Here is a 14,534-nt window from a genome sequence, read left to right on the forward strand (position 1 = left end):
CTTCGCCTCCTAAAAGCTCAGTCATGACCTTTCGCCATCAGATTATGGTGCCTGATAGCAGAAAATGGAGTCGGAGTTGGAGTAGTAGCACCATTGGTTTGTTTAGAGAAGAACTTAAACGTTTGCCCTAATTATGGGAATGACAGTGGTTGCTGAACATTAATGGATCATATGAATGCAGCCTATGAATAGAACACTCGACATGAACCTAACTCAACACTCTTCCGTCCTTCGCCACATTAACTCCGTTCCATTGTGTAACCTCCAAATACGTGGTGCAGTCTTATATATATGTTTTCTAAAACTATATGTGGTGGTAATTAGAATATTGTATGAAGTAAGCATAATTTTGAGCAGGCAGCAATAAGAAGGATGACTATATCAAACTCTCTTCCACAAAACCAGAAGCCATCTTGATACCACTAAACATGTTAAGATGCATTCATTAAGTGATCAAGTGAACAAGTGTCTAACTGAGGTCTCAGTCTACCACATGTTAAGCCAATTTCTACTCTATCAGATGAACAAAAGCCATGTTTGAAGACAAAAACAATAGTTCCAATTGCTCATGTTGAATTTGGCATTATTTGCACAAGACACACTCTTACCTAGGGACGACAATTTCACGGGTTTGTTAGGTCATCCGCCCCGGTCCGCCCCGGTTAGGACAGGTATGAGAGCATAGTAATTGGGGATGGGACGGGTTTGAGCTTAATTTTTAAAACTTGAATCGGGTTCAGGGTGGGTTCGGGTTTCGTAATAATCCGTCCCACCCCATATATAAAATTACAAGTTTAACCTTTATATCTTATAAAATACCAAAAAACTCCACTTATAAATATTTGTTTCCTGTCTCTTCCTTACAATTACTCCCCTTCAACACAAAAATCTCTCCTTCTCATTGTTTTCAGATGCCTAACTCTTGAATTGATTTTCCTAACTAAAAAAATTTCTATCTCAGATTTTGAGCCGTTAGGAGAGAGAGGAGATAGGGCTCATAGCTCGTGGAGAAGACAACCCCTCTAGCTACATTTTTTGCCTTCTTGAAACACGAAAAAAACAAAGTCGAAGCTCACCCGAAGTACCAAAATCTAAGGTCTAAAGGCTTTGGTTTTGTTTGGATTTCTTGTTTTCAGGTAAAAAAAACCCCTAAATTTCTAGGTTTTATTTGCTCGAATTCCTCTTTCTTGTTCTTACCTAAAATCTCCATGTAATTTGTTATTGTCAAAGCCAAACCGATTTGATTTAGTGGCTTCACATGCATGAAAACAATGAATGATTTTATGATTTTTATCTTCCTTTTATCAACTCATTAATTGTAAAAAAAAAAAAAAATATTTGCTTTAACCCTAGTTTGAAATCCATAATCATTTTTCTGATAATTTTTATTTTCGTATTTATTTTCAAAATTTTCATTTCACATAGATTTGGTTTATGTGCTATTTAGAATTTAACAACTCCATAATCCGTAATCATTTTTTTTTTCATTTTTTCTCTATGTTATGTTTGATTTCCGAGAAAGTGCGGGAAAAGACATGCGGGTCGGGGATGGGATTTTAATGGTTATTTGAAAACGGGAATGGGATAAGGGGGGCCCGTCCCAAACCCACTCCGTTGTCATCCCTACTCTTACCTATGTCATTTGAGTCAATCATTTTTTACGTGCACATGTTATATCTAGAGTTACAATTTGGGTGTATTAATTTGATTTGATTCGGCGACGACTCAATCTTTAAATGAATTTGAACAATTTATACTTAGATTGGGTTTTCGTTAAAATTTTCAACTTTAACTCAATTTCGGTTAGACTTCAAGCTAAGGATTGAACGTCCAGGATGACTATCTCAAATTTGTAAACTCAATCACATACATGAGTAGAAACAAAGAAAACGATACAAAATTTTAACATGATTCTGCGTGTGACTTTTATGTTTATGGAGAGCATTGACACTTAAGAAATCCATTAATTAAAGAAGATAGAAAAATTACAATTGTGAAGACTCTCCCACTCCTTTCAATTGTGACCACACATAATTGGGGTGTTGCTCCCTGAAACTCCCATGAACTTAACGAAGAGCTTGACTCCTGGCATTTTCATTATAACGCAATAAGACAGGTTCAAGTTTCATAATCTAATATAATTAAAAATCAAGTTGAATTGAACTAGAGTTTATTGTTTCTTGATTTGAGTTGGTCTCGAATGTTTCATTAACCCCAACTAACCCACCTAATTTTCAACCCAACACATATCATCAATCATTCACAAAACATGTAGCATATTCTCTGCCTAATGACAATATTATCTTTTAATTCAAGGATTTCAGTGCTCAGATTGGTGTCTGTCACAACTGAATAAAGAAATGAACTTGAAGTTGGATAAATGTAAAGAAAGGAGAGGGTCATGTGTGGAACCCTCGAAACTTGATACTGTTATTAATTCATCAGCCCATGTGTGCACCTTGCACCATCATTCTTTATAAATTTCTGGTCAGTTCCAAACTTTATCTTAGGCAACCCTACTGTCAACATATTGATTAGTTGCCGAGTGGACAGTCGAAAAATGAATGAGATTTAATGGCTTCTGCTGCAACCTGTTTGGCTGGCTGGAAATTCAAGCAATCCCTTCATGGATATCATTGTTTTCTTTCTTATCATATCGAATTGTTGAGTAAAGTGTTTGTCTCAGTGGCTGGCATAAATTCCTTCTTTTCAAATGTAAAGATAATATCTAAGAATAGAAAAAATAAAATAAAATTAAGAAAAATAAAAGGTTAAATATAATTAAAATTTTATGTATTTTAAAAAGTATTTATTTTTTAAATAAATAAATAAAAATAATATTAGCTTTAACTCTATTTTTATTTTATTTTATTTTTCTCCTCTTAGCTTTTTTGTCTATTTAATATTTTCTTTTCCCCGGATATCTTTCAAATTTAACACAACATAGGTTCCTCACTGCTTGCAACGTACTTATTTTGATTGTTTTCCTTTTGTTTTTGTTGTTTTCATTGCTTTTAATGTTGTGGTACATAATGAAGCGAGCAACATTAAAATACAAAAAAGAAAAAAAAAAAAAAAAGGAGGAATACATAAGACCAAAGTAAGATTCAGTTTGACAAAGTGTTTTTAAATTTTTTGTTTCAAAAAAAAAAGTATTTGACAAAATTTAGGAAATACTTTTTAAAATTTGAAAACTCACTTATATTTTTTGGAAAAATATTTTATAAATAATTATTTTAAAATTAATTTAAAAAAAAAACACTTCTATTAAAAACACTTAAAATAAAAATACTAATAAATACATTTTAAGAATGTATTTTGTATTGATTTTATAAATCGTTACCAAACAAAATACTATAAATGTTTTGTTGAAATATGAAATAATTTCGTATATAAGTCAAAATAGAACTTATACAAAAAATAATGTTTTCTTGATTTTAAGATACTTTTTTAAGTTATAAATTCTCTTAATAAAATTATAAAAAAACATGGCTAAATCATTTCTTTTAAGAGATTGAAGTTATTATTCTTATTATATTTGACATATTATAAAATTTTTACTTAACCATATATAAGAACCAAGAATGGATAATCTTATGTTGCATACATTTTAAACCTAGAGATACCTTGGAAATTTGTATCAATATCTACAATTTTTTAGGACTTAATAACTGTCCAATATTTTCTTCTTTGAAAATCATTCAACCTTATTTCAAAAGCAATCAATTCAAATCTTTCTAGTTTAGAAATCTATAATTGGCTTGGGCCAGAAGAGCAAAATTGAAGGCCTCAACCTGCTTCATATTGGGCTTTCAATGTACATGCACTAAGCCCAATGGGCCTTGGGAAGCCGGCACATGTACCCCAAACAAGGCATAAGAATCTTCTTAGTATATATGAAGAATATACTTGAAGATGGGTTCTATTTTTCCACTTCAAACCAAACTTTACCTAACTGACAGAACAAAACTTCAAGCCATAAAATGCTCTCACCAAAGGGGTTGAGCAACTATGCACAAGGCAGAAAGATTTCAAACCTACTTTGAATTCCTGCTGCAAGCTTCCCTTCACAGCTTGGAGATTGAATATATAATGTGTAAGGCATTTTGGCAGCTAAGTAAATTTCTAACCTACCTTGAATTTGATGAGCAAGTTTTCCCCTCCCGGCAAATCATAGCTTATTTTTAGATCACATTCAAACTAAGTGACTTGCAAGCTATGTTGAAAGTTAAAGAATTAGCTTAATTGCAACTTTTTTAATCTAACCCATGGTCCTATTTGCAACGTGATGAATCCCATGCATGGGGTATTGATGGGTAGGGATGATGATAGGACGGGTATTTTCGAGTATTTGTTTGCTCCCAATAGGATGATTTTCATTTTTTTTAATGGTTATTTGATCAAAAAAATTATTGAAAACTCAAATTTGAAAATCTAATCTTTCATTTTTTTTTTCACAGTTTTTTAATTAAAATGAATTATTTTTAAAGTAAAAAATTTGAAGGATTTGGATTTATAAATTTAGGATGAATCAATTAATTCTTTTAAAAATCTGGGTTTGGGCATTACTTCAATCCAAGCTCATAGCTTACAATTATATATATAATTAAATAAAAAATTAATTAAATTTTTTCATTTTTTAACATATACAAAATAGATAAAGTTATATATATAATCTATAATATTTATTTATTTATAAATTATATTTATTTTTAATATAATTAGAAAATTAGAAGAAAAACGATGCGGGGCATGACAGATATGAAAATTTTCCCCAATGTTACCCCATTTAAGTTTTTTTTTCTTTTTAGGACAGAGGTTGATCTAAATAACATTGTCATCCTTATCAATGGGAAATGCTTTTGCTTGTAGATTTGGAATTCAAGGATTTGAATTTGTATTAATGATTTTGGAAAATGATGAGGTTTTCCAAATTACTTTTTAATATATTCATGAGCATGCAAAAACTTTAATGACATTAATATATAAATTTATATTTGTAACCCTAGGAGATTTTATAGCACCTAAATTAATTAATTTGCCAAGGTATTCATGATGGATGGCATCATTGATTGTGGTTAGTCTCTATCTTTGATTCGAGATTTCCATGTCGGTGACTTAATAAGTGACAATATATATCCACCTAAAATGAGTGGGCTAAACCTAAGTGATAACAACAAAAAAGTTAGGTAATTATAATATGGAAATAGGGTCATGGTCTCACTCATTCCTATCATTGAATAATTAAGCCAAGTTCTCGAAAAGTGCTAAGAAAAGAAAATTAAAAAAATTATTAAGAAAAATGGTTTTCTTTCACTATAAAAAGAAAAAAAATTAAATATAATTAAAATTAATTCAAAACTTATATATATTAAAATTATTTAATTTTAATATAATAGATAAAAATAAAGGACTATAGATTCATGAACATGCAATTTTATGGAAACGTATTCGGTTATAAGGCAAAGTTTTTTATTCATAACTTCAGTTAGAAATTTTAAAGGCATGATATTAATATTATAAAATTTTTACAAATATAAATTAAACTAGATTTTTTGTAAGACATAATATTTTTCCATCTTTTATATAAATTTTTTTATTTATATCATAAGCTTTTATAATAAAATTAATCAAATAAGTATAAAATTTTCTTTTGAATATACGAAAAAATGTGTTTTGATACAAATTAAAAAATAGAAAATGTGAATCAAAATTTATGAAATTTAAATTTAATACATTTATCTAAAAGTAATTAGGATTTTGCATAATTTTTAGTTATACTTTTGACTATTTAGGTACTATCTCTAAATTAGAGTACAATTTAATATATTTACCTAAAAATAATTAGGATTTTATTTATTTTTTATAAAAAAAAATACTATTGCTTTTGACTACTTATGTATTAACTTTGAGCTTGTGGAGTATAAAAATTCGAATACTTTTTAGAGGGTTTTTATTTTTATTTTTTCAAATATTTAAATATTTATGCTATGTTTGATTTTTATAAAGTATTAAGAAAAGAAAAAATGTTGAATAAAATTATTTTCTCATATTTAATTCTATTATAAAAAATAATAAAGAAAATCAAATATAATTAAAATTATTAAGAAACTTATATATTTTTAAATTATTTAATTTTTACGTAGAAGAGTTAAATAAGTAAAATTAAGTTTGAAGTAGGATATAAAAATAATTTATTAACGTTAAATTTATTATTTACTTTTTTTTTCACTTTTTTTCCTATATATTTTTCTTCTTTATATACTTTTCCTCGTTTTTTTCTTAAACTTTCTAAGAACTAAACGTAGCCTTAAACAAATGAAAAAACTTTTGACTCTGCTATGAAAGCCAATATTTCAAACATGACCTTTTGATCATCGTTCATACCACCCCTCAATCTCGGGCATATATAAACTAGTTTCAACTTCTAAATAAATGATTACTTTTTTATAAAGTATCAAAATCTATACATTCCAATCAATTTCATAAACGAAATTTGGATATGCCACCAATTTACTGCCATAGATAGAAGGTGACATCTTATAAAATGACATACATACATGGCTCATGGTACCCAAGTTAGTAACCTAGATTAAAGGGTCATGGTATTAGACGAACTTTTAGCTGGACACATGGATCTAATGCAATGACTCTACACCAATATAACAATTAGACAAAGTTGTTGGAGTTACGTAATCAATCTTTGTATGGTAACGTGGCGTATAATCCTTCTATTCATGTAGATATATCCACCCTAAGAAAAAGAGAGTGTGAAAATTTTATAAAAGGGGTAGTTGTAAACTGATAAACGGCCTCATTCCCACATTAGAGCCCAGTCAATCAAAAATCTAATCCCAGTAACCTTATAACCCTTGTCATCCTCAAGCTACACCCACACATTTTGAAATCAGCAACTGCAATAATACCCTAATGGAGTCTGTTGTTTCTGAGCTCGAAGGGACCCTTGTCAAGGACCCTGACCCCTTCTCCTACTTCATGTTAGTGGCATTTGAGGCTTCAGGGTTAGTTCGGTTTGCTTTGTTGCTCATCCTATGGCCGATTATTCGGTTGTTGGATATGTTTGGGATGGGGGATGCTGGACTCAGGCTGGCCATCTTTGTAGCCTTTGCTGGGGTTCATGAATCAGAGATCGAATCGGTGGCGAGAGCGGTTTTGCCTAAGTTTTACATGGATGATCTTGATATGGAGGCTTGGAAGGTCTTTAGCTCTTATGATAGAAGAGTTGTGGTGACCAAGACTCCTAGGGTTATGGTGGAGAGGTTCCTGAAGGAGCATCTGCGAGCTGATGAGGTTATCGGGAGCGAACTTGTCGTGAACCGGTTCGGGTTCGCCACTGGTTTCACTAGGAATGAAGCTGGCTCCATTGCTGATCGTGTTAGCATGCTGTTTGAGGATAACCAACCAGACATGGGGCTAGGAAGGATCCCATCTGGTTCATCATTTTTATCTTTATGCAGGGTAAACATTTTAATACTTTTTCCCTATAAGAAATCATGAAAAGGATTGAATTGATACTACAATTGTTCTAAAACTTTACAGAAAAAAGAGCTTTCTGATTTGAGTTCAGAATTGATTTGGGTATTTTTAGCAAAGAAGCAAGATTTTGGTATCAAATTAATTATCTTCAATGTGTTTAAATCATTTCTTTGGTTGGTATGCTTAGAAATTATGAGCAAGGTGAGGTGGAGTTGTTGCCCTAATCAGCCAAATTCTTTGAGTCCACTTTTTACACTATTCATTGCAGTAGTTGCACCACATGCATACGTTAATGCCAACCATTACGAAAACCATGGCTTGTGTGCAGGAACAATCTCATCCCCCATTCATGACTAATCAAGACCGTGACCGCCAGCTCCTCCGCCCCCTTCCTGTGATCTTCCATGACGGCCGCCTCGTAAAGCGCCCGCTACCCTCTACAGCACTCCTGATCATCTTCTGGATTCCTTTTGGCATCTTGCTTGCAGTAACTCGCATTGCCATGGGCTTGTTGTTACCGATGTGGCTCATTCCCTACATGTCTCGACTACTCGGCGGCAAGATCATTGTGAAAGGAAAACCACCGCCGCCAGCCTCTGGCTCCGACTCTGGTGTGCTCTTCGTCTGCACCCACCGAACCCTAATGGACCCCGTTGTCTTGTCCACTGTCCTCCAGCGTAGCATTCCGGCGGTAACATACTCCATTTCCAGGTTATCGGAGATCCTATCGCCTATTCCCACCGTCCGGTTAACTAGAATTAGACATGTGGACGCTGAGAAGATCAAAAGAGAGTTGGCAAAAGGGGATTTAGCAGTATGTCCTGAGGGAACAACCTGCCGAGAACCCTTTCTTTTGAGATTCAGCGCACTTTTCGCTGAATTAACCGACAGGATCGTGCCGGTTGCCATGAATTACAGGGTGGGGTTTTTTCATGCAACCACAGCAAGGGGTTGGAAGGGTTTGGACCCTATCTTCTTCTTCATGAACCCTCGACCCATCTACGAAGTGACCTTCTTGAACCAGTTACCAGTGGAAGCTACATGCTCAGCAGGAAAAAGTCCACATGATGTGGCGAATTATGTGCAGAGGATCTTAGCAGCTACGCTAGGGTTTGAATGCACCAACTTTACTAGGAAGGACAAGTATAGGGTTCTTGCAGGGAACGATGGAATAGTATCATACATTTCATTTCTTGATCAGATGAAGAAGGTGGTCACCAACTTTAAGCCTTTTATTCACTGAAAAAAAAGGTAAGATTGATGCTATTTGCCATGACGGATCATGTATTACACTCAGGTTTTTGTATATGGGTGGGACTTGTATTCATTTATTTTTCTTTCGACTTTTTTTTTTTTTTTTGAAATTGTTGAATAATTTGAGTGACAATAATTTTATTATAAGATATATATAATTGATAATATATATGTTAATTTGACCCATATATTAATTCATTGTATTTTTTTATATGCCTTTTTTCATGCCAATCCTAGGGAGGCCAGGCCCAAAGGGAATTTTTGACAAAAATACTATTTTAAAAAAATATATATATATATTAACATCAATTGAAAGGGATACCTTAAGTTGACTTTTGAAGTTGGATGGAATTGTTGAGTTTTGAAGTTGGATGAAATTGAATTGGGGTTGAGACTCTATTAGTTTCAACACCTTGGTTAGAAATTAGGTGAGAATGTGTTTAATAATTTTAGGAAATATTTTTAATATTTTTAATATTTGAAAAGATAAAGATTTTGAAATATTAGAAAAATTAGAAATGTTTCATACAATTACTAACAAACACACTCTGGACGAGTGTGGAGACTTTGTTATCTCGGGTTGAGCTTGGATTGGCAACAAGCCTGATTCCAATATGCTGAGTTGTAGTCTAATCTCATGGTCATTTGGACGTGGGATTAGGTCTTCAAATCAGCCCACGTCCAATTAGAGGGCTTGGGTCTGGTCAAACACCTATAACCCATCAGGCCCAACCACATGATCGTATATCCTGAAGCCTTATCCAATATGGCCTCGTGCCCCTGCACAAAAATTCTAACGCTCTTTTTGGTAATGTTTTCCAACATGATCCTCCAAAAATAGTTTTTGAGAATTTTCAATTGTTTTTAAAGAAATTTTTTTTGTTCAAAAATTCAAATATGAAAAACAATTTTTTTAAAAGAAAAAACATAATCTCTATGAAAAGTATTGTATGTTTATATACAATATAAAAGTTCTCAAAATATTTTTTATATTTTTAGTTATTACTTAGAATACTCCAAAAAAAAAAAAAAACTAAAATTATCTTAAATCTATTCTAAAAAATATTACATTCTTAGAATAATTTGAACAATTTTTCAAAAAATTGTTTCTCTCATTTTTATGTTAACTCAAATGTTATTTTAATCAAGTTTTGATAATTACAAAACAAAGTCAGTTTACCAATAACTTAAATCAAATTAAGTTTTCAAGTTTAAATAAATCTAAAAAAAGTTGAAACAATTACAAGAGAAAGTTACACCATAGAAGTCTTGGAGCCATTGAAGACTTAAAATGACCTACGACAACTTGTAAGATAATACTTGTTGTGCTTAGGTCCAAATTGTATATTCATGCATTTAAAAGTCTATTTTCATATTTTTTTTAAGTTTCAAACCGTTAATTAATCAAGGACATAGATGAATCTTGGTTTTATATTCAAAACCTAGAACTAAATTCTTTCTAAAAGTTTGTAAAATGTTGTAAGGTGTACACAAGTTATTAGAAGTTTCAAATCTCAAATCAAACTATTTTAATCACTTTTTAGAGGGTTTTGAGGGTTTCGGCAGTGGCAAACTAATTAAGAATCAGTTCAATCAGTTGAGGGTGTCCTAAACTTTTTTTTCTCTTCCAATAGTTATGGTGCAATTGGTTAAGGTATAGCCTTGACCAATCAAGGATCTATTGTACCTTTAGTTGAATTCAAAAACCCCAATGGTTACTTGAAGACCAATTAGGTTAGTGAATTGGTCAAATTTGTCCTTGGCTATTCCAAAGTTATTTGTGGCTTTTTGGGTTACCAAGCTTAAAAACCTATAAATTGAATAAGAACAACTACATTTAATTGGAAAAATATTCTTTTACTCGTTCAAACCTCTTCTTCCAAGTGTATTGATTTTTCACTTACAAATTCTTTTAGTGCACCTTCAAATTCAATCTAAATTTTATTGTATTATGAGCTAAACTAGTTCTAGGATTGGTAGCATTAAATCCATTTGTTATTAACTCATTGTGAGAGAATAAATTTCGAGTTGATTTTAAACTTGAAGAGATTATGAAGGTCTATTGAAACTTATAAATTCAAAGCATAAGAAATCTGAAGACTTTAATTTTAAATGTTTTAGTGATAGTAGAACTCTCATTTGACTAACAGTTTGAGAAGAGTGAACATAGATAATCGAATCATTATGAATGAATTTGTACCTTTTTCTTTCAATTTCTTTAATTTATCTTCTTACTTTTTATTTTTCTATTGTTTTTTTAAAAGCTTTTTAACACCCAATTCACCCTGGTGTTTAACTCAATCAAATTAATCATTTTTCACTAGGTTAGAAAACTATTTTCTATTGAAAAAAAAAAGGGTTTCGAAGAATTGATTTTAAAATGCCCTAAATTTCAAATAATGAGCAACAAGGGTAGATTATTCAAATAACCAAAAGAATGGGTAATATAAATAGGAAAAATAAAATAAAACAAAGCAAAAAAAATGTTATCAAATATTATTAAAAAGACACTTCAAAAAAAGGAAGAGTTTAGACTAGAAATAATTCATTTAAAAAAATTCAATGAAGTAGATTCCTTACCAAAATAATTTTCAAATTAATGTTTCTCATTATGCTAACTTCCACATTTCTCACTTATGTAACATCCACATGACATGAGATTTTTATTTTTTATTTTTTTATGTCACAAAAACATGGTTAGTAATTATATTTTTTATTTTTTTTAAATATAAAATTGTAATTAGTGATTATAGTTTTGTAACTTTCCAAGTCGGTGAAAATCGCTAATTTGAAAATTATTTTGTTAATAAATTTAATTTGTGGATTTTTTTAAAATAAATTATTTTCATTCAAAACTCAAAAAATAATCTCTTTTATTTTAATGCTCAAATGAATAACCATTTTGTATGGATTCCCCTAAAGCAAAATCGCCGATTAGAGTGCAAATAATAATAATAAAAATGCCCAAAAGACACCCATTAGTTCTCATGATGATATATTAAATATCAATATTACCTCAGAATCAAATAGCATCTAGATGAAGCTGCCCAGTCAGACTGAGATCATCCTAATCATATACAATTCCAGAGATCATGCATAGTCAACTCACTTTAATGGAGGAGATTTGTGACAGATAACCCTCCTCCATAGTCCATACACACTTAACGCCTGCCATGTGTTCGAAGACATGTCATCATGTGGAATGTTGAGTTGTCATCAATTATTTTGTGCTTCCTCCAAAATTATTATATTGTTTCCCCAAACAAACATTTTAGATTGGCCTGTCCCACGCCATCAACTTTCCTTGGTTTTGGGATCAATGGTTGGAAATTGTTTTATCCTTGTTTTTGTTCTTTATTTGCTTTTAGGGGAAACCCATCTCCAATTTCTTTCCCTCCAAACAAACAGATTTGATATTATAGAGATTGCTTTGTCCCCTCATTGCAATTTTCAGCCAAACAAAGCCTTGGTGGTTAGGGCGGTACCACATCCTCCTTTTTCTCTTCTTCCTAGTAAAACATTCATTACTAAATCATAAATTTAAAAAATCTGTGGGTCACAGATAAAATATATATTAAGAAAATGACTTTGAGAGGAAGTCGCCATGCCCCATTCCTCAAGAAGCTTGCATGCAAAGTAAGCTTACACTCATCATCTGTTGAGGACAGACTGAGTAGGATAAAGAGATGAGCTTTTTATGAGTACAAGGTACAGGGAGGAGGGAAAGAGAGAGAAAAGAGCAAGGAAATTGCCTAGAAAAGAAGAGGGGAGAGGAAGAGGAAGAAGATGATGGGAAACAACCAAAAGGGCGTGTTTGGGGTGAAGTTAAATTAAATAGGATGGGAAAGTTTCCAAGCGTGTGGATGTCTAATTGTTCTGAGCTTTTTCACGTGCGGTCAACTTTGGAATGGAGGAATCCTTATTCGCTTTTTGGCATCCAATGCGAACACATGGATGATATGAAAAATTTTAGATATAGAATATGGGTGGAAATGTAGGATAATATTTTCTAGAGGGATTTTAATAAAAAGAGAAAAGATTTTCAGTAATTTCTACGTATATACATAATCTGTACTGAATGCGTAGGGAGGGGGCCAATGGGAGTATGACACGTGTAAAACGAGCTAAGCGTAGTTGACACGCTAACAAACGACGCGCTTTGCGTTGCGACCTCTCACGCTACCTTTATAATGCTTTTCTCGCATTTTCTTCCCGTCCAAACATTATTTCTTTTATATCTGCCCGAAGCGTTCTCTTTTTTGTCTCTCTGATTTGCGTCAAATTTCTTCGTTCAATTCAATTGTACGGTGTTTCTAACCGGCTGATATCTCTATACGATGTCGTATTGGTGCTATAGTTGCAATCGGTTCGTTAGGGTTTGGAGTCACGATGCAATCGTCTGTCCCGATTGCGATGGGGGTTTTCTGGAGGAGATCGAGGAACAGCCTCGGCGCCCCCACAGGTTTCCTGCGGCTGCGATGTACATGATTGATAATCGGCCCAATTCGGCTCAGAATTCCCATTCGGCGGTCCGGCGCATCCGGAGGGGCCGTGGCGACCGGTCGCCGTTCAATCCGGTCATCGTTATGAGGGGAACAGCTGATGAGGGTGGCGGCGAGGGCGGAGATAGAGGTGCGTTTGATCTTTACTACGACGATGGTGGCGGTTCGGGGCTTAGGCCGTTGCCGGCCAGTGTGTCGGAGTTTTTGCTGGGGTCGGGTTTTGACCGGCTTCTCGAACAGCTTTCGCAGATGGAAATCAACGGAATTGGGCGGTACGAGCAACCTCCGGCATCGAAGGCGGCGATTGAGGCGATGCCCACAATTGAGATCGCGGATGCTCATGTAAACACAGAACATCACTGTGCTGTATGCAAAGAACCCTTCGAATTGGGCGCCGAAGCTCGCGAAATGCCTTGTAAGCACATATATCACTCCGATTGCATCCTACCATGGCTCTCCCTCCGCAACTCTTGTCCCGTTTGCCGCCACGAATTGCCCTCCGAAGAGCGAAACTCGCCGGAATCCAACGAGCAAACCCCCGAAGAAACCGTGGGTTTGACGATATGGAGGCTTCCGGGTGGTGGGTTTGCTGTAGGGAGGTTTTCGGGAGGCAGAAGAGGCGGCGAGCGAGAGCTTCCGGTAGTTTATACAGAAATGGACGGTGGGTTTAACAATGGCGGTGCTCCGAGAAGAATTTCGTGGACGTCGAGAACGAATAGGAATCAAGAGAGGGGCGGATTGGGACGGATGTTTCGGAATCTGTTGGCTTGCTTTGGGGGGCATGGATCGTCCTCTTCTAGTTCGAGCTCAGAATCTGGAAGTAGACGTAGGAGCAGTAGTTCCTTGTTAACTTTGGGTTCATCTTCACGGAATCGTAGAGCGTGGGCCCTTGAAGTTAACAGTGGAATGAGGAGATGGTGATGTTGGAAGGAACGCAAATCTTTTTCCTTCAGTATTCAGAGATTGAAGACATGGTTATTGGGTCATTGTGCTGTACATATAGAAAGCCATGAAATGAAGGGTAGGGTCTGAAGAAAAAGAAGAAAAAAAGCCCAACTATGAATTTGGAGTTGGATTCTGGATAGTACACACGACCCTCATGTACCAGAATACCTTCTCTAGTTTCATGGATTGAATTAAACTACCTGCACTCCTTTCTTTCATCATTTCCAATTAGCAGTTTTAGCTCCAGTCTGTTGTCTTCAAGTTCAGTCATTTTTTTTTCAGAAATTTATAAAATATCTATATTCAATAATGATTCTACAGAAGTTTGCTTCTCAA

General features: G+C 33.7%; 2 protein-coding genes across 2 annotated transcripts; both read left to right on the forward strand.

The window, feature by feature from the left end:
* Positions 1–6,831: 6,831 nt before the first annotated feature.
* On the forward strand, positions 6,832–8,843 carry LOC117927791 (glycerol-3-phosphate acyltransferase 5-like). Its single transcript, XM_034847476.1, has 2 exons — positions 6,832–7,479; positions 7,826–8,843. Exons 1-2 carry the CDS (start codon positions 6,931–6,933, stop codon positions 8,738–8,740), a joined length of 1,464 nt encoding a protein of 487 aa, XP_034703367.1. The 5' UTR covers positions 6,832–6,930; the 3' UTR covers positions 8,741–8,843.
* A 4,118-nt stretch (positions 8,844–12,961) lies between these two features.
* Positions 12,962–14,534, forward strand: LOC117929201 (probable E3 ubiquitin-protein ligase RHC2A). Its single transcript, XM_034849474.1, has one exon. It carries the CDS (start codon positions 13,089–13,091, stop codon positions 14,172–14,174), a length of 1,086 nt encoding a protein of 361 aa, XP_034705365.1. The 5' UTR covers positions 12,962–13,088; the 3' UTR covers positions 14,175–14,534.

The sequence above is a fragment of the Vitis riparia genome, chromosome 13 (genome assembly GCF_004353265.1).
Source record: "Vitis riparia cultivar Riparia Gloire de Montpellier isolate 1030 chromosome 13, EGFV_Vit.rip_1.0, whole genome shotgun sequence".
NCBI classification, from domain to species: Eukaryota; Viridiplantae; Streptophyta; class Magnoliopsida; order Vitales; family Vitaceae; genus Vitis; species Vitis riparia.